General features: G+C 38.3%; 1 protein-coding gene across 2 annotated transcripts in view; it reads left to right on the top strand.

Annotated features, from left to right (window-relative positions):
- The window catches only part of CNTNAP2 (contactin associated protein 2), a 1,008,227-nt gene that overhangs the window by 721,090 nt on the left and 267,633 nt on the right, over window positions 1-19,504 (top strand). For both annotated transcript variants that reach the window (XM_057431243.1, XM_057431244.1), the window contains exon 13: window positions 2,258-2,446. In XM_057431243.1, coding sequence (XP_057287226.1) covers window positions 2,258-2,446 — 189 coding nt within the window. The remainder of the gene's footprint in view (window positions 1-2,257; window positions 2,447-19,504) is intronic.

The following is a 19,504-nucleotide window of genomic DNA, read 5'->3' as shown; positions in this document are numbered from 1 at the left end:
TAGTTTGATACAGAGCTTTGGACTAAAGATATGAATATTAACATAATAACCATCTTGCATCACCTGCTGAATTTCATCTCATTTGGCTAGTGATGTGTACTCCCTGCGGAGGAGTTGTCGGCTCTGCTTACCTTATCTCTGAACATTTGATTAGAAAGAATTGCACTGTATCGGTTACAAACACATGTGTCCACATGCCTCCTTTTAATCCAAAATAGCCTGACACTATGCAGTGAAAATTAAGACTGGAAAATAGGGTGGAGTGCAGAGTCTTGGAGATAATTGTGGCATTGAAAGGTAACTTTACTCTGGATCACGCCCAGAACTCATCAGTGTACGTAAGCACTTTGCTGAGAACTTGGTGAAGAAGTACTGAAGCACTTCTTGAGTATGCCTCAGTTGATGACAGGAGTTTCATGTAGTTAAGGTACTGAACCACGCTATATCAGGCCATAAGTTTTGGGATGACCCAGAGATGTGTATGAACAGGCATGGGATTTAGATAGAGGAATTGAAAACATACTGCTATGTACTACATTTTATGGGGTTTATTGCTGTAAGGCACATCTGTCAGGTGAATTAGTGTTCTTTGAGACTGCCTGAGGATTCCCTTGGAGAATCTGGTTTTTCAAAGTTAGCAGCATGGCATGTTTCATCTCCCCATCCATGGAAGGATGACTGTGGTCAGTGATGTGGCTGTACAGAAACAGCTGAACCATCTGGGGCAAAGGCCTGGCTGGCTCACCTGGAAAACAGGGCTTTTTAGCAAGTCAGTTCAAGGCATGAGGATAGGCTCTTAAATGCTTCCTAAAATTATGCATTTCCTATTCAAAGAAACGTTTCTTTGACTTGGCCCTCAGTAGTAGAAGTATGTAAAACAATAGAAAGAAAAGTTAAAAGAGAAACAACTTAAAATGTGGAAGATCAATACATGATAAAGACCAGCGACAAAGCCTGCTGCACTTCTAGAGTGCTCTGTGGTGATCTGTTTAAGGGTAATTATAGAAAAAAAGAAAAACTTGTGTGTTTCATTTATAAAGGAGGATTAACCTGTTTCAGTCCTGAGCTATCTTGAGGTGGACAATGTGAGTAGTAAGTATCAGCTGAAACAGTGCTTGCTTACACTGGTAGCTAGTCAACTTGAATTTAAAAGTTCTTCATACCCAAGTGATAGAATAGGACTGTTACAGGAAAAAAGTCATCTCTAACATTAACTGAATCTTCATTGTTTTAATTCTGAAACTCTCAGGTATTTATATTTTCCTTTCATTTTGGTTCTGTGGAATGTCTGTCTAAGAAAAAGTAGTGGTTGGTCTGTAACAGTAAAATTTCTGTGCCTTTTCTTTATTTCCTTTCTAAACTACCTTGCAACTCCCACAAATCCTCCAACAAAAGGAGTGTGGAGCGTGTTGCTTTATTATTATGGTATCTTATCTTAAATCTCCTCTGGTAGCTACTGACAAACGGTAGTAACACTTTTAGCGATTTGCTGTTTGGCAATTTAAAGCAATATAGTGAATACAGGGTCTGTTGTGGGCTGGGTATTGCACAGTTTTTTGCATGTGCATGAGGCTGTAGGAAGTGTTGAGATACAGCCGGTGCTGCTGTGCCTCTTATCAGCAAAATACGATTGTCCTTCTGCTTTCCTTTTGATTTTTCACAACTAAGCAGAAGCCCTATTTCCATTGTCTCCTACTGCTATTGTATCTTATGTTGATATCCATACCATAACCCCAATCAATGAGGTCATCTGGTGCTGCTATTGTAAAATATTCAAGTCTCAATAAGCATTAGTTTTGGTGTACCCTAGGAACACACCTGGAGTTAAAAGTGTGGAAACCTTCATAAACTGCAGTGTTTTCAGTATTAATCACTAAACAGTGCAATCGCAGAATGGCACATCCCTGTTGTTACAGTAGCTCGTCTTTAGTGCCTCAACCTTGTGTCCTTCTAATCAATTTCTGATTAAAGCTAGTCCTTATTAGTACCATATGTCACTATTAGCATCAGTTGCTCAAGGAAGTCTCCTTGCACTGTATATTGGCTGTCAAAACTGCAAAGGCAGTCAAGGTTTCTTCCTGTGATCAGTTCATGGTTGCTGGAACTGTACTCTCTCATGATGACTTTCCACATGCAATACCCTTTTTCCCTACTACCTTGCAGGACATTTTTGTCTTCTGTCAAAGGCCTGGATTTATTTGATTCAGTTCCACTGTCTGTTTTTCACCAGTCCTTGTATTTTTCCTCTCTCTTTCAGAGGATAAAGTATGGACAACTGTGTACCATGATCTGCCAGTGCAGACTTCTGTGGGAGTACAGTTATCTGTACTGCAGCTCAACTACAGTGCGACGATGGACCAGATTTCTGCCATTACCAGTAGTGCTGAATACTGTGAGCAGTTCATCTCCTATTCTTGCAAGATGTCCCGGTTGCTGAATACACCAGGTAGGCTGAGAACGGAGGATCAGTCAAAAACGGTATTAAAGAACTTTAGTTGAACTATTCATCAGGTATTGCTGTTAGACCAGTCCATTAAGTGAACATACTCCTTTCTTCTCCTTCACTGAATTTCACAGAGAGGTTAATGGTTGAAAATACTTTCTTAAGAAATTTTGCCTGTTTGCTTACTACTAAAATGAGTTTTGTTGCACCATGAATCTGTGTGATCTTGTCTCAGATCTGTTGCTTCGCAAAGCAGGAAGCTTTTGGTAAGCAGGGTAGCTTTGAAAGTTTAATCAATAGAGGCATTGAAAAATTGCTTTGAACTTCATCTTGGTTTTCTGGTTGTCAGTTTTCATATGCTACGGTCAGCAAGAGCACTGGTTGAATGAGCGTTGGAATTTTCCCACTAATATCTCTGAAACGTTTTTTTTAAACACAGAATATTTTGGGTAATCAGGTGCTTTACACATTGTAGAGATTGACATGGTCAGTGATGCAGTTGTGTGAGAAATCTGATACATGATTACCTACAAGTTGATTCATTATAGGTTTCTCCTTCCACTGTGTAGCTTTACTGGAAGAAAACAGTTCTGGTACTGCTTGCCGTATGTGCCTCCTCAACAAGTCTTATCTGTAACTGTTGAAGGCAAAAGTATTAGTTGTTCCAGAATCAGTAAAAGAGCACATAAAGAAGAAATTTGGATTTAGAAACTCTTTTACTATGCACCTATATTTATGCTCTAATTGAGTATGATAGCATTTGACATTGGACTTAACGAAAACAGGGTTATAAGTGCAAATATAGAATACATTTTTTTTTAATTGTGAAATGAGTTCATTGTGATAAAAGAAATCACATGCACTTCAGATGAAACTAATGGCTGGATGCTTACAGAGTTATGCTTTAAGCTGTTTCCCCTGACAAATTTATTTTGCTGTATTTTCTTATGGTGCTATAGATAAGGATTCATTTGAAATGCATGTGCATCTTATCCTTATTTCCATAAGCATTCTGTTAGTTAATAGATACTGTAATGCTTGTTACTCCTCTCCCTCCTCCCTGCTGTTTTTGAACTATTCCTAATGCACGGTTTGTCTCCGTTGCTATTATTTTGCTTAATTTAGCATAGCACAGAGACTCTGCAAAGTGGAAAATTATTTCTTCTTTCTCGGGCCTTAATGTATAGATAGGATCCTGAATCATGTTCAGAACTAGAAGCGTTGTGATTGGATTCTGCTGATGGATACAAGCTCCCTGCTTGCATATCTTTCAAAAAGTAGTCTATGGATATATCTTTGGGCAGGTATTCAGAGGGCGAATTTCCTTGGGGATGGAGCTGGAGATAATGTGCATAGAAAGCTCATCGGTTAGACGCGGTGTTAGATTCTCCTTCTTTAAATGTGTCAGACTATCATCAGAAAGCCAAAATTAATTAGGATAGCTTGGTGGGAAGAAAAAAAGCAAGCACATCTCTACTGGAGTCTCACAAAACCCAATAAAATTAGAGGTACACTGGAAGTTCCTGGGGAAGCCATTTTCAAGCAGGGAGCCTGCAGTCTTTGTGTCAATTAACTGCATACTGAGGAGATCTCTGTTCAGTTCCTGACTGGTACAATTTCCTCTATGACTTTATTTAGTTTGGATTTTTAATGTTTCTTTCCAGTTCACTCAACATGAGTCTGATGATTTTTTTGTTGTCTGTATTGTCTAGATGCGATATTTAGAACAGGAATTCCTGTGCAAATATGCAGTTATTAGCACGATAGAGGCTTCATCTTGGCAATCCAAGTAACTATTTTTGTTAATAGATAAATGAATGTTAATATCTATTGTTAATAGATAAATGAATGAAATCCTAAGCCCATGAATTATAATTGCAATTTAATAATTAGCACGATAGAGGCTTCATCTTGGCAATCCAAGTAACTATTATTGTTAATAGATAAATGAATGTTAATACCTGTTGTTAATGATAAATGAATGAAATCCTAAGCCCATGAATTATAATTGCAACTTAATAATAGCATGCATGTAAATGGAAATTTGGGAGGGGGCGGTGTGACGCATATAACCAAACAAAACCCAACACCAGACTTTTTGTTCTGTTTTGCTCTTTTACCTTTACATTTCTCATATCCTCTTCTTGTTTCTTTGGAAACTTTCATTTTTGATAAGCTAATGATATGTTTAGTACTGAGGATATGCAGAAAGCTGGCTGTTTTCCGAGTTCTTGATACCCATACATTTTCCATTTGGTATGGGAAGTACAGGACATTTTCCTCATTTCCAGACAGGAACTTGAGGTAGAAGAAAGTTCTTTTGTGTCCACTTATTAACAAGAAGGAAAGAGGCAATGAAGGATATAGAACCAGTTTGCTTTAATGGGAAGAAGCTTCCCTTCTTTGCTGTAAGAAACTAAGTGATATAGAGGACAGTAATACAGTATACTCCTAGAATGCAGGATGTTAGTGAATAAAATTGTATCTTCATCCAGGGTTGTCATTAGACTTCTTAATAACACTTGCTTGTGACTTCCTCAGTATGAAATTCTCCATGGGCCACTGATCTCAGCCTCTGCAATGGGGAGGGGACAGCATACTGGTTCTGCCATTCTTTCCTTCACCCTGGGAACTGAGGCCCTGAAGGGAGGTAGGCTGCTGTGTTCACAATATCTGTGAGTCTGTCATTTCCCAGAGCTGTAGGAGCTGTAACAAATAATCAGAATATGGGAGCTAAAAGCATAGATATAGAGAGCAGAATAAGATCTCTTGGTGTTGTGTTCCAATTTTTATTCCTATTCCTATTCACTGTGCCTGCAGGCAGCATATGAAAAGCATAAAGCAGAGTTACTGCAGTGCATGAGGTAGTGTTTCATGCCTGTTTGTCTTTGGAGGAAATGAGACACCAGCATCATGAATTCAGGAGTTTAGCAGGTAAAATAGAAAACTTCATTTGCTGTTTGGTTGTTTTAGTTACAGTAAAGCAGTTGTAATACCAGTAGTAAATAAGATATATGGGTAGACTGAGATAAAAACAAAAATAGCAATATGGTGTATTTCCTAAGGATCCATCCAAATCAGAGTTCACTATATTAATTTTCACATCACTAGGCATTAACTGATCTAGAGTGCCAGTTATAGGTATAATTCCTGCTTAAGAAGAGTTTTCTAAAAGAGCCTGAGAGAGGAATGGGATTTCTGCAGTCCGACAGTGATAAATGGAAGCTGCTCCAAAACTTGCTCAGGCTTTAGCATTCCATTCTCAATATTCTTTCAGAAAATATGCCTTAGGCTTTCATGTGTCTTGTCCAGCCTCAAAGAAACTTACTGATTGATCCCTTCTTCTTTGTCAATGTTCTAGAAAAACTGACTTCAATTTCTAGTGATTTTTTTCAAGCAGAAGGGTGGCAGGAGGAATGTCCTTGCTCTGCTCTGATGTACATGTTTGTGTCCTAGAAGTGGAAATCAACAGCTTTCAGAGATTCCTTTTTTCCTTAGTCATTGTCATGTTGCCATAAAAATGAAGCAGATATAAATTCATAGGTTAAATGTTTCTGATAAAATACATAGCAACCCTCCTAGCTAATTGTTAGGTAGATAAATGGTTAGTTAAGAGGTCTTTTTTTCCACTTGATGATTAATACACCCTTTTCTCGTGTCTTGGTTTCATGCTGCAGCTTTGCTTGTCTCTAAACTATTCCTTTGAGATGTTTTGATTCTGTGATCACTGAATCTCTTAGTTTCACTTCATCATTCTTTTAGCTGGTGAGCTTGCTTCTCTGATTTTCCAAGTCATCTTTGCTGTTGTGTAGGAATTAGACTTAATCTAGTAGTACTAAATGTAAAAGGCTGCATGTTGCTTTGTTAGTAATAATAGCAGCTGATAAGAGCTTTGTGAACATTAGAAGTCCTCTAAAGAAAGTGTAACTGCAGTGTGGTGAGTCCTGGTTTCCTTGCTATGACTTTATAAGTAAAAGTGGTGCATTCGAGTTTTAAGTTTGCAGTTATAGCCGAATGTTCCAAACTGGTTGTTTCTCATACCCCCTCAGTGACTGTGCTCTGCTTATTATGGGAAAAGATTAACCGTCTTTATTTCTTAAAAAGAAAATAGAGGAAGGCAATAATTGCCTCTTCTGTTTGTACTGAACCCCATTTTATAGAACTGTTTAAAACCATTCATGGTTATTGTTTTCACAGAAACACTCACAGACATTGTTTCTCCATGAACCCAGGCTGTTCTGGGGAAAGTCATCTTTCTTGATGAATGACCAAAACAGATGAGTTTACGAATTTCACAGACAGAATGGATCTAGATTGATATATCATTGCATGTCTTGACAAGAATTTCACTTTCACCTGCATCCTAGTTGCATTCACATTACCCTGAGTATTTTTCCTTATTCAGATATGCAGTAAAAATGTCCAGTGTTTCTTGTTTCATCCCCATTCCCGAGATGAATGCGTGTCATCAACCGCAGTATGAAGAATCAAACTAAGCATGCAGTTGAGAGGAGATGGCACTTTTCCAGTGCATAAACCAAAAGGATTGTAAGGCAGAACTCCATTCCCTAATATGCTTCGACTTCTCTTGGCCTTTTCTTCATTGCTCCGCATTGCCTTATAAGAAAAGTGCTCAGCTTTTACTGAAACATTGCTTGCCATGTTTTCATTGATGAGATGATACCATTTCAGTTCTCGATGCTGTGACGTTTACCAGTTATCTAAAGGTTGTAGTTAGGCTTTCCTAAATTCTAACTGGAGCTTTCCCAGCTGACAGTCTGGTGCGTTGAGCTCTGTCTTCTGTATTAGGTTTTGCATTTGGAAAGACTTTCTGTTTCTCAGGGGCCACTTTAAACAGCCCTTAGCTGATGTTTGGAGTTGGGAAGTGTTGTAACTGCCTTGTAAGAACTGTTTTTTGTTGCTAGTAATGCTATCAGATCCCACCCCCTATATCACACTTTCTTCATAGTGAGTTTATCAGATAAACCTCTGGAACACAGCAGAATGCATATGAACTTGAGAATGGATGTAGTGTGATCACTAACATGTCTATTTGAGGTATGAACAGCCCAAAATACATATTATTTCAGGAGTATGCTTGCATATGGTTTACTGCACTTTTTTATCCGCAATGTTATTTATCAAATCAGTGTATAAAAATGTTTTTTCTGAAACCAAGCACCTGAAGTAGTTTCCCCTTTTCACCTGGTGAATAATTCTGCATTAATTTTGCCTACTTTTCCCCATTTTCATTATAGCATACCCCATTTTTTCCATGAGTCACCTTCAGTGATTTCATGCTTTGCCCAGATGCATTTGTGGATGTTAAAACAGTGTCGCTCAGACCAGCTAACGTAACCTGAGTGTGTATAAGGACAGAGATTTACTAAAGATTAAAGGGATTATGCAGGAAGAGCCAAATATTTTAAAGTAAGGTTCACATAACATCACTGCCATTATAATCTGGGGGAGGAGAGTGTGTTATCCCCTTGAGCTTTTATGCCTGTACATGCTTGTGGCGTAAACCATATGTACCCACAGATGTCTTTGTGGAAATCTGTATACATGTAAGTATTTATGCAGAAGGAGTTGGCCTCCAGATACTGATCACTTCTTCTTTAGAAGAAATTACTCAACAAGACCCTGTTCAATGTCTCTTTTGAAATAATTGGTATGATTTGAGAAGATGAAAAAAACTAATGAATGTCTGATTTTCTGTAAGATAGGCATATTGTAATGAAAAACGGCATAGAGACAGTGGCTTCTATTTCAAGGAATTTGTGTTGCCAGCAAAAATGATTCATGATAGCTTCATTAGATCCTTGGAATAAGGAGTAGGAAAGAGATTTCTCTTGATTAATAGGAATAGGAATAAAATACTATCAAAGTTTCTGGAAAATGGTGTCCCTGCCCATGTAAGGGGGGGTTAGAACTAGATGATCTTAAGGTCCTTTCCAACCGTAACTGTTCTGTTCTATGGGTCTATGAAAAATGGATCTGCAGATTGGAAAACTAAAAATGAAAGTATGCTTGCCATATGTAATGGTGGAAATTAAACTTCAGATCTGGGTGTTTGTTGGCCAGTGCACTGATGCAGACAGAGCTGCTAGAAAGATGCAAAGGTTGAAATGCAGTCCAGCATTTCAGAAGCAGCAGCTAAGGATTCAGCATCAGTTACCAACTTAGCTGCTGAACTCTGAGTTTCAGAAAGTGGCAGCTGGTTAGTATATGCTGCAGTCTCAGTTACTTGAGAAAAGAGCCATTATTTTGCTTTCTACTGGAAGCCTACCCCAATACAGCTTTGCAAAAATAGCTGGACTGTTTTGCTAGTCAGCAAACATATACTCCACAGCTAATAGTGAGGTTTAACCCAGCTTTATTAAGGTCATGGGGATAAGTTCAAGACATATTTAATATCTGTCAAGCTATTTTTAAAATGACATGCCTAGCAAAGCACTTGTGTAGATGAATAATACATAATGAATCTGTTGTACCAAGCTAAAATTGTATCCACAAAAATACTTGTATCTTGGAACATACTATACTATTACATGGAATCTTGTCTTCCATCACATTCAGAACTAGTAATCTGCCTCCTGCTAACATTAGTCCACCTCAGAAGTTCTTTTTACCTGTTTTCCCTTTCCCCTTTACTCATTCTTGTTTGATGTTTTATTGTGTCTCTACCTCTGATATTTGTAACATATTCTGATTTCATACACACTTTTAAAAAAACTGAATCGTATTTACAGTGGTGTTGGTCCCGAGTGACACAGGAATAACAGATCAAGGCTGCTTTTATTTCTAATCATCTGTCCCCGGTGGCATGGACTGCATTTTCATCATACTTTTGCAAAGCAGTGTGTCAAGCAGCAGGAATGTTTGAAAGAGATACTGAACCAATTTCGTTTTCAGAAAATCTGAAGTTGCAAGGAGACTAGAAAAAATGTGAGACATATGAGATAATTTATCTGTGATGCTGCTCTGCACCAATATTCCAGTTCTTCACCCACAGACCTAGAAGTGTCTTAACAAAATCTCCACATGTTGGGTAGTTGGAAGTAACGAGAGTTTTTGTTTTGTTTGGATTGGAGGTTTGGTTTTGTTTGCGTAAAGATTTCTGTGCCAAGTGTGTGAATGTAGCGGTCCTGAGGAGCTGAGAGGATTGCTGGCCACAACTTCATGATCAATGCAGATCATTTACCGTGCTAAGCAGAGAGCAAGCTTCATTTCACTGAAGCAAAAACATCCTGACTCTTGCTATAATTGGTACTGCACCTTGATTTGTGGCCTGCTGGCCAAGTCTGTTCAAGGACAAGAAACCTGTAACACCAGCAAACATGAACACAGCAAACTGTATGAACACAGCAAAACCAAAGAAAGATAATGAGTGGTAACTGAAAGTCTGGTAAAGGGCAAATTAGGTCTTTCCTCAGATAAGGTTTTACCCACAGAACATCTAAGATGGATCTTAGTTGGATCTTGGTTCATTATTAAAGCGAAGCAAGTGAATATATGCATATACATCAATGAGAACTGCATAGGTAATGGATCCGTGTTTGCATGCAGCATCCTAGTGTCAGTGTCTACTTTGGACTTACAGGCAGGTTTTGTGTTGTACAGAAACACCTGGACAAAAGAAAGATAATCCAGTTACCTATTATGTCAAATCATTCAGCATCCTCTGTGGCCTGTTGGTGTTTTGGATTGTATATGGATTCCAGTGAACACAAGAAAAATAATGAGCGATTCCAATGCTTATTAGCATTACTGTTGTCAAGATTCATTTTTATTCAAAGTAATGCAAGTAATGCTTAGAGAAAAAGTTTGAATTGTTTTTTGAATGTCATGCTAGCTTCAGTAATCCTTTTATTATATACCTGTTAATCAGAAACTCACTATCTGTATTTTAAAAGCAACCCCACCCCCACCCCCCCCCCCCCCCCCCCCAGTAAAATTCCATTCAATTCAGTCTATTACAGGTTTCTTTTTCCCTGTCTCCCAAACTCTGTAGTCCTTGCTTGGAGTTATGACTGAGGAGTGATAATAGAATAGCTCCTCTTCTTTGTCAAAGACTGAAAAATAGCCATGCTTTCCTGCTGACAAACTCATGAATAAATAAGCTGAGCGTATTCAAAACAGTGTAAAATAATTTCTGTCCTACTTCAGGATATTCTTTGAGATTTCTCTCAGATTAATTGCAGTGCAACAATAATAGCAGCAATGCAGACCTTACTGAAGTCCTATTTCCTGTATTAAGACTGCTTATTAATGGCATTTCACCAGAGTAGAGTGGTGAGCATCCTTTTAGCTGTTCTTTTATTCCTAATTGCCTCTGTATTTCATCAGTAAAAACAGTGGCATTTTCAGGTTGTCATGTTTTTATGTTCATAAGTCTCCCCACTCTCTTAGACATTTTAAGGTGTGCTTTGATTCATCAAGTATTTTGGTTTCAATAAGAAGGAATAGTTTTCAAACTTCAGATACATGGCGCTAGGTTCGAACGGTTTGGGAACTAAGGGGGAGTAACACTGAGTATCCAGCTCAGGGCAGGAACATTTGCACTGCTCCTCAGAGCCTTGATCTCCAAATACAGGCTAGGTATGTATGCCCTGAGTAACCTGACCACCCTGTTTGCTGCATGTCTGGATACCCTTCCAAGTTAAATGGATGGACATGAGTAGACAGGGAGTTATATGATAGATTCTCCAGCGAGAAATAAAGAAAGGCCAGAGTGGCAAAGCACTCCAGAAAGTACCCTTTCTTTGCAGTGAGGACTCCTGGGACTTGTATTGCCTGGGATCAGGACTGTGGGGAACACTGGGAGCCCTTAGCTCTGTTCAGCACTGCTGGATGGTGGTACAAACCCTGTCTAAAGCCACAAAAGACATCCTTACGTTGTGTAACAGGAGTAACTGAAAGTAAATGGCATACATGGTTGAGCACATCCTATCTTTCATGTGCAAGTGGCTTAGAATGGCAACAAAGGCATAATTCTTGTAGGAAGAATGTATTTCACGTTGCAGAAGCTTTTAGTAAATCACTCACGATCCTACAGACTAAAGGAGTAGCATGTTTGCAAGTCACAGAACATCTTGCAAGTGTGTTCCTGGTATAATAATTCATCTAAGACAGCAAGCAATAGCTTGCCTAGGTCTGTATCAAAGGGTAAAATCTGTAATTAATAAGAAATAAGTTTCTTTGAAGTTGAAGGGAAGTTACAGCATGATACCTTTTCTGTTTCTCTCTGGCTCTTAAATAATCCACTTAGAGGGATTATTTATTATTTAAAGAGGAATTTAAGGAATGGTAATGATTGGGATTGCTGTCATCCTGGAAAAAACAGGGCTCTGTTCTGCTGTGTATTATCTATTATAGAAATAATGTGACAGAAGTATGTCAAAACTGGTGTCACCACTGATTGCCAGAGGGGTATGCGAGGTATGCGAGCCTGCACATATGCAGGGCTGCAGTAACAGCCCACACTTGGCCAGAGTCTGAGATGAAGAGGTTTACAGTAAATGCTGCACAGGAACTTTCCCATGTTCTTCCTGTATTACTGACTAAACTTGTCATTTTTGTGGTTTTACATTATTTTAATGAAAATGCAGTATTATCGCTCTCTAATAAAAAGCCTAACCTACAAAAGACCGGTATCAGATTTAAATATAAATTGCAATCCCTGGATTTTCAGCAGCAGGAATTCTTGTTTGTTTCAGGTGATTGAGTTTTACTGGGATATAGATTTTTACACAAATAGGCCATTTTAACATTTAGGGGAAATGCTCTGTTGTTGTGTGATGTTCTTTCTATGCATTAAAACTTAACATTTATTTCATGTTTTTCCCTTTATACATTGCTACTATGGTTTATTCATATGGTTTACTATCAATAAGATTTTCAAACCAATCAAAATACTACTTCTTTTTTATATACCTAATTTGTTAGTAATGCTTGTTCAAATATTTCTAAGAGTTATTTATTCCCCCAAAATAGGTAATAAATGCGATCAGGAAAATTCACAATAGACACTGGAAATTTTCAACTATACCTGAGCTTTTAAATAGAAACTTTATAAGGAAAAAAATGCAAATTAAAAAATACACTTTTTAATACATAGTGTCAATACTAAAGAAAACGATTGGTTTTCGTTAATTTTTAGCTTTTTAATTTTTCCGCCTATTTTCCCTTCCTTCTCTTTTTAAGTCCATCCTTTTGTGTGTTTTGATTACTTCTTTACTGTGAGGGTGGTGAGGCACTGGAACAGTGCCCAGAGAAGCGGTAAATGCTCCATCCCTGGCAGTGTTCAAGGCCAGGCTGGACAGAACCTTGGGTGATGTGGTCTAGTGTGAGGCATCCCTGCCCATGGCAGGGGGTTGGAACTGGATGAACTTAGGGTCCTTTCCAACCCAGACTATTCTGTGATTCTATGATTCTTTCTCCCTCTCTTTCTTGCTTTCTAGCTGACTAGTCCTTATGCACACCTGTGGGAGACTTATTGCTTGCACTGGTCATTTTTTCAAGCTATGAAATTTTGTTTTGAGATTCTGCTTCTCTCTGTTTACATCATTCTTCATATTGTTTTCAAAGTTATCAAAAGAAGGTGGGCAAGGGTTTGAAGAGCAGTAAAACAGGATCAGAGCTTAGTAGGTGGAGATAAAGAAACAATAGACCAGCAGTGCTATATAGAGGTGGTGGAATTCAAAAGCTGCTTGGGAAGAGGGTCATCTAGTGCATTTTTAGGAGTTGATGGCAAATCCAAATCACTCTGTATATGGTAGCTGGATGGCTTATGGCAGCCAACTAAAATATACTAAGGAGATCATTGTTGAGCTTAATTACTTGGCTCTCGGAATTGGAGTTGGTTTAATTGAAACTAATGTGCTAATATTAGCTAGGTTTCGAGAAATTAAAGCACTACGGAAGGATTCTAGAGAGTGTGGAGGTGGTGCAGGGTGATAAAAAGGTGGAATACTAGAAACTCTTGAGCAGCTTCATGCTACTGGAAAAATTAGTACTTCAGAGTTCGAAGTTGCCTAAATTCACATCTAGTGTAACTTCTTTGAAATAAGAATAATGAAAAGTTCATTTGCAACATAAGTCACTTTCAGGCTTTGATTAATTTTGATGGGATTTGCTAATTTTTAAAAATGAAGCCTTGTGAAAATGCATAGCAAGCTGTAGGTCAGAAAGGGAACAAAATGTCTTTGAGTGTCTGGAGATGTCTTGGGCTGTGAGAGGAAAAGAAGATGTGCTGTTGCTTTCGTTCAGTGGAGTTTTAGAACCAAGTGCTGTACAGTTTCCTAGAAAACACCATAGGAATTTTACAGTACAGTAAACTCACATTTGCTCTGGTCAACATCAAACTTCACGCTGGAACATGCCACTTTTAGGAATATGTGCTAATCAAAAGTGGTTTTGAAATTGGATTAGCCCCTTATGCAGGCTGGCTTCTGCTCTGGGATGCACTAAAAAATCTCTTTGCATACTCCTGGAGGTTGGTACTTTTTTCACTCTCGGATGTGAAATTATCCCAATAAAAATAGAGCAAGCAAATTCCAAGAGGTGACTTTGCTAGAGGGTTCAACCAAGGGCAGCTGTTCACTTTAAGTATTATCTCTAATTTAAATGCACGTGCCAATTTAATTCAAAACCTTTGACTGAAGAAGGTAAAGTTTGAAGGTTTTTAATACTACTGGTTTTACTAAAGGAAGTCTTGAAAGCATTGGAGTGCTGAGTTTGTCATCCAGGTCTGACCACTTCAGTTCCCACCCAAAACAGTAGTGCCCCAAAATGTTTGTTTTTTTTTTCACTGTGTGACTGTTCAGCTATCAAAATAAAATGAATTGATGGTCTCAGCCTGCTTCCTACTGGGCATATGCTACATTTAATGCAGTCATCATCATTGCCATCACCTTTCATGGCTGTTTAGCTAAAGCTACCAACGAGCCAGCCCACTGGTCTCCTACAATGTCAGATGATACAGGAGTGTGTGAGCTATTTATTTTTGCTTGGATGAATGTTGGGAGTAAGGATGAAGATAAAAAATGTTTGAAAAAATTTGGTTTTGTAAAGTCAGCTTTTGCAGGTCAGATTATTTCATGTTCTGCATTTTACAGTGAATGACTACTAATGAACAACTGGATTATTGAATTGCAAAATATAAAACAATACATTTTAGGTTTTATGCCACATTTCAGAAGAAAACAGTTTCCTGTAGTGAACACAGCCGCCCTCATCCTGTGGTCACCCAAAAGTGATGCTGCCAGTTGGTAACTTTATGCTTTTGACATGAAGTAACAAAGTACAATCTTGCTTATTTTCCAATTAACTGACTGTCTTTTCATCATCTCTAATGGGAGTTTGGCTTTCAAGGATCAGGGGCTAAGTTTAGTTCTTGGCTTGTTATTCGACTTTGGGGATCGAAGTGGTTTCGTATCCTAATATATGTAATGACAAGGATGAGAGGAAACCTGTTATTTTACTTGCTCTTATATTTGGTGATGTTATAAACAGGAGATAACATTTTCTAATCTGGTCAGTGCATTAAGTGCACGATAGTCCAAATTATTCTTTCCCATGTACTGGCACTTCAATATTTGTGTTAGAGTCTGTCCTTCCAATTTATTTTATGGCAATGTTTTAGATTGTTGTTTGAATTTGATGCTGGAACAGAGCCACAGGTCAGCGTATTTTGGCTGGAAAATGTTTTTGGAATAGCATTAAGTATGGCGATTTACATCAGGAATGACTCTACACATGGCTAATTCCTCCATCCTGTCAGCTGTAAATAAGAACTGATATTAGGAAGGTTGCAATTTACGTTGATGATAGTGCCAGAAGCACTGGTACAATGTTTTTTATATGGGTTCATGCAAATGGTTGATTTCTACTGATGTGTGCATTAGCATAGAGCCCATCCTCAGGTAATTTATGGGAAAATGACAAGATAGGAAATACTGAGTGAAGCAGTGATCAGTGAGCAATATCATAGCCTCAGATCAGTACTCATTTCCAGAATGTCTTCATCATTGCTTTGCTGTACAAAAAAATCATGATGCACACACAGGCTAGTGCTTGGAGAGATGCAGTATAAAATCATGTGGTCTGATACCTTTCCATAAGCACTGTAATTTTGGGGATTTCTTTTCTTTAATGTGCATTCATACAAAGATCAATTAAGGAATTGATGCAATTCTTTAAAAAACATGCTGGGAAATAGCAAACATTCATGGAATTGTAGATTCACAGAAGGGTTGGAAGGGATCTCTGGAGGTCATCTGGTCTGGCCCCCCTGCTCAAGTGAGGCTATCTAGAGCTGGTTGCCCAGGACCATTTGCGGATGGTCTTTTGGGAAGTCTCCAAAGTGGGAGACTCCACAGCCTCTCTGGACAGCCTGTGCCAGTGCTCTGTCACCCTCCCAGTAAAAAAGTGTTTCATCATGTTCAGTGGCAACCTTTTGTGTTTCGGTGTGTGCCCATTGCCTCTGGTCCTGATACTGAGCACCACTGAAAAGAGCCTGGCTCCATCTTCTTTACACCCTCCCTTCAGGTATTTATATACATTGAAATGTATACCTAAAATGACCAAAGGTATATTCCATACCATATAACATCATGCATAAAAAAATTGGGCTACAGGAAGAAAGAATGAGGTCTGACTTCTAAGTTAGCAGTTGCTTGGAGAGTAATTGGTGTGCTTGAGGGAATAATGATTCTTTGGGTTTTTTTCTCCCTTCATTTACTAAGCTGAGCTTTATTTTGACCCATGTGATTTTTCACTCTTACTCTTCCTATTCTCTCCCCTGGTCCATCACAGAGGAGTGAGTTAGCGGATGTGTGGGTGCTTAGAGGCTGGCAAAGTCAACCCCCCCGGGCTTTGACTGAGAATTTGAAATCAGTGCACTATGAAGAGATGCAAAATCATTGCGTATTTCGGTGCAGTTAAAGTGCTGAGGTTTTGTTAAACAGCAGCTAATTGAGATGGGGAAATACATAGTTTTTACTTGCCAAGAAGGTGTTTGCCCACAGAAGACTGATTTGTCTGATTGTTGTATTCAGGCAGACACTGAATAATTGGAGATAGCATTTGGTCAAAACCAAATCCGTAGTTGAAGAATATATATGGCACAACAGCCACAACTACAGCAAATTAGGAAAATATTAGGAATGATTATTCAACCCTATAACCTTACAAAAATAATATCAATTAATTTTCATATTTAATAACTTCTAATGTCTTCATTATAAATTCTGAAAAAAAATAATCTCCTCAGATGTACCATGCACTTCAATTAAGTCCATGTAGTAGAATTTCAGTTCTTCCGTGTTCATAATCAGAGATTGCATTTCCTTTTTCCATATGGGCAGTTTGGTCAGGAGAACTATGTTAAAACAATTCTAAATCAAATTTTCCAAAGAATTTACAGTTTGGTTATTATACTATGGACCCATTTTAGCTATGCAGTTTTTCAGTATTCTTGTTTTTAGCAATGAGCTTTGGTATTGCAAAGACTAAGCCAGGAGGAGGTGATAATTGCAGTCTGTGGCATGACTTCAGCATGTGGAGCTCAGGCAGATGAGTAGCTGGTGCCCTGTGGTAGTGATGGAAGGGACCAGACCTTCCCTCTCAGCTCGGCTCATCCCTTGACCACCACTGGGATAATTGCAGAACAGGCCACATGGAGGAGATGAGGAGTATGGTGGAGACTTGGCCGGGCTTCAGCCACTAAACAAAAGATGCTTGATCACCTCCTACCTGTTTGGCTTCTACAGCATAGGTGTGCATTCAGCTGAAGCAGTGTGCCCCTGTGATGGCAAAATTTGATATGTAAGTGAATAAATAATACTGCATATGTAGGCATCAGATACTCAAAGAGGAGTTAGATTAGGGCTCTGGGGAGTTTGCTGCCCATCTTGAGGCAGGTATTTTTCCCTTTTTTTGCATGAATTCAAGAATTCACTGACTATTATGTTGGTTCTCAGATCTGTGGTTTTGTAGCTTTTCCAGTTAGATGTGTTATGATAATGCTGTACTACTTTTTATGCTTTTTTTTTTCCTAAACAAGTTATATTGCAAAACAGAGTTTCTTATCACTGTGTTCAGTTGGTCATGAAAATAGAAAACCTAAGTGCAAAATTCTGTGAAAATACCTGAATTTCAATTTTTGAATTACTTTATTCCTTGCTTTCTTTGAAAAGACTGAAGGTCTCTACATAGTGATTGCAAAACTGTCACTATCTTTATGTAATACCTGCAGTTGATTTCACTAAGACTCTTAAGTTTATGGTAGTACTCTATGCTAATATGGGGGAGGGGAGGTGAAAATATAAGGCATCAGTTATTCAGTGTAGCCTTGACTTACTTTTTTGTACAAAGAGATGTTCTTACAATATTATGTGTTGTTGTTGTCCTAGAAATACTTAATTAAATCTAAGAAGTGTACAAATCTAGTGAATGAATTAGGAACTGTTTAATGCACAAGCTAATAACTTGCATAGCTTTTAGTCATTGTTTTGGGATGCTCTCAAGGATAAATCAAAAACCCAAACCAAACCCAAAACACCCTTTCTAATTTGCAAAGCAGTAGAACTGGGATTTAAGCTGAAAGGAAGATTGGTAATGTCATGAAAGAGCATTCTTCAAATAAAACATTAAATACAATAAAATAATTGGAAATATGGAGAGAGAAAAAATCTGGTGATGTTATCAGTTCTATTCCTGGAGCACAGCCTGGCAAGGAAAAGAGATGCCCCAACAGTACAGTCTTTCATTATTGTGTTTTGTTCATATTTAAATGATCCATTCCTACAGGGTAACTCTTCTAATTAGTATTGTAATTGCATTCTGACTTAATTTTTGTTGACTTAATTTGTCCTTTTTGTTTTCCCTGCATTTCACACTCCACCAGTTAATTTTTCTCATCTCCAAAATATGTACCCCTTAAATACCCAGGGATGGTTATACACTTGTATATTTGTCCTGAGAAGAGGCTAGAAGAGAGTAAGCACTCACAACATCCTTAGCCTAGGAGAAGGTAGAGTTGTGGACAGAGAGTTCAGTGAAACACATCAGATTTAAACTAGGGGGCACTGAAGCATTATGCAGATGTTAGAGAAATACGAAAACCCAGTGAATTATGCAGAACTGCTATGGAACAGCCTCTCCAATATATTTTCAGCTCAGTATCTTGAGTTATTTTAACTTTGCAATTGTATTTTCAGTGTAGTGCAAGGAGTACTTGCATGCATCATACATAAAACATACTGTTTATTTTGCCTTTTTGATTCATAGCCCAAGCTTAACTCGTCCATGGTAGTGACATTGAAGTAAGAAGCTATATTAAAATAAGGCAAAAGGAAAACTAGAGATGATTGAAGAGGATGAGTAGAACAACCCCTAACTAGGGGGATCTACTATGAACAAATGACTTGAGGTTTGTGTAATTCCTTCTGTGCACAGACTGCTTCTGCTGAGTAATACCAGTGAATGACTACTAATGGGAGATTTTGATTCAAATGGTTGGAGGTTAAATGGCTGCTTCGTGAACATCTGTTGAGTGAGAAAGGAAGAAACTCGTAAGGTGATTGTTACTTTTAATTCTTTCCTTACTGCTGCTCTTGTTGACCGACTTCTCCTGACTTGACTGCTGCTGCTTCTATTACTACTGTAATGCCATTATTACCTTAATTCTTTTGCTTCTACCACAATTTGCAACATCTGCCATTGCCTCTAATGTAATTACGTAAGTTTGCCTTCAGGTTGCTCTCTTCTACTTAGAAGTTGTAACGAACAAAACCTGAAGGGAGCATTTCAACATCAGAAGGTTTCGTAACAAGGAGAGATTATGCCACCAGAATTACAATGTTTGAGTTCTTATAACACTGGTGCTCATCCACTTACTTTCCTTTCATCACATGAGTACTAGCATTGTAGTACCTACGTACTTGTCTCTTTGAAATTCTGTAGCAAAGCTAAAACCAAGATGATCTGGGAAAAAATGCCACAGGAAGATTTTATGCATTCTGGAAGTCACTCAGGGCTGACCACCACTACTACACT

The sequence above is a fragment of the Pezoporus wallicus genome, unplaced genomic scaffold, assembly GCF_028554395.1.
Source record: "Pezoporus wallicus isolate ANWC-B61680 ecotype Strahan unplaced genomic scaffold, APGP_CSIRO_Pwel_v1 scaffold_11491, whole genome shotgun sequence".
Lineage (NCBI taxonomy): Eukaryota > Metazoa > Chordata > Aves > Psittaciformes > Psittacidae > Pezoporus > Pezoporus wallicus.
Note: the sequence above shows the minus strand (reverse complement) of the source record. Positions and strands in the feature narration are given on the sequence as shown.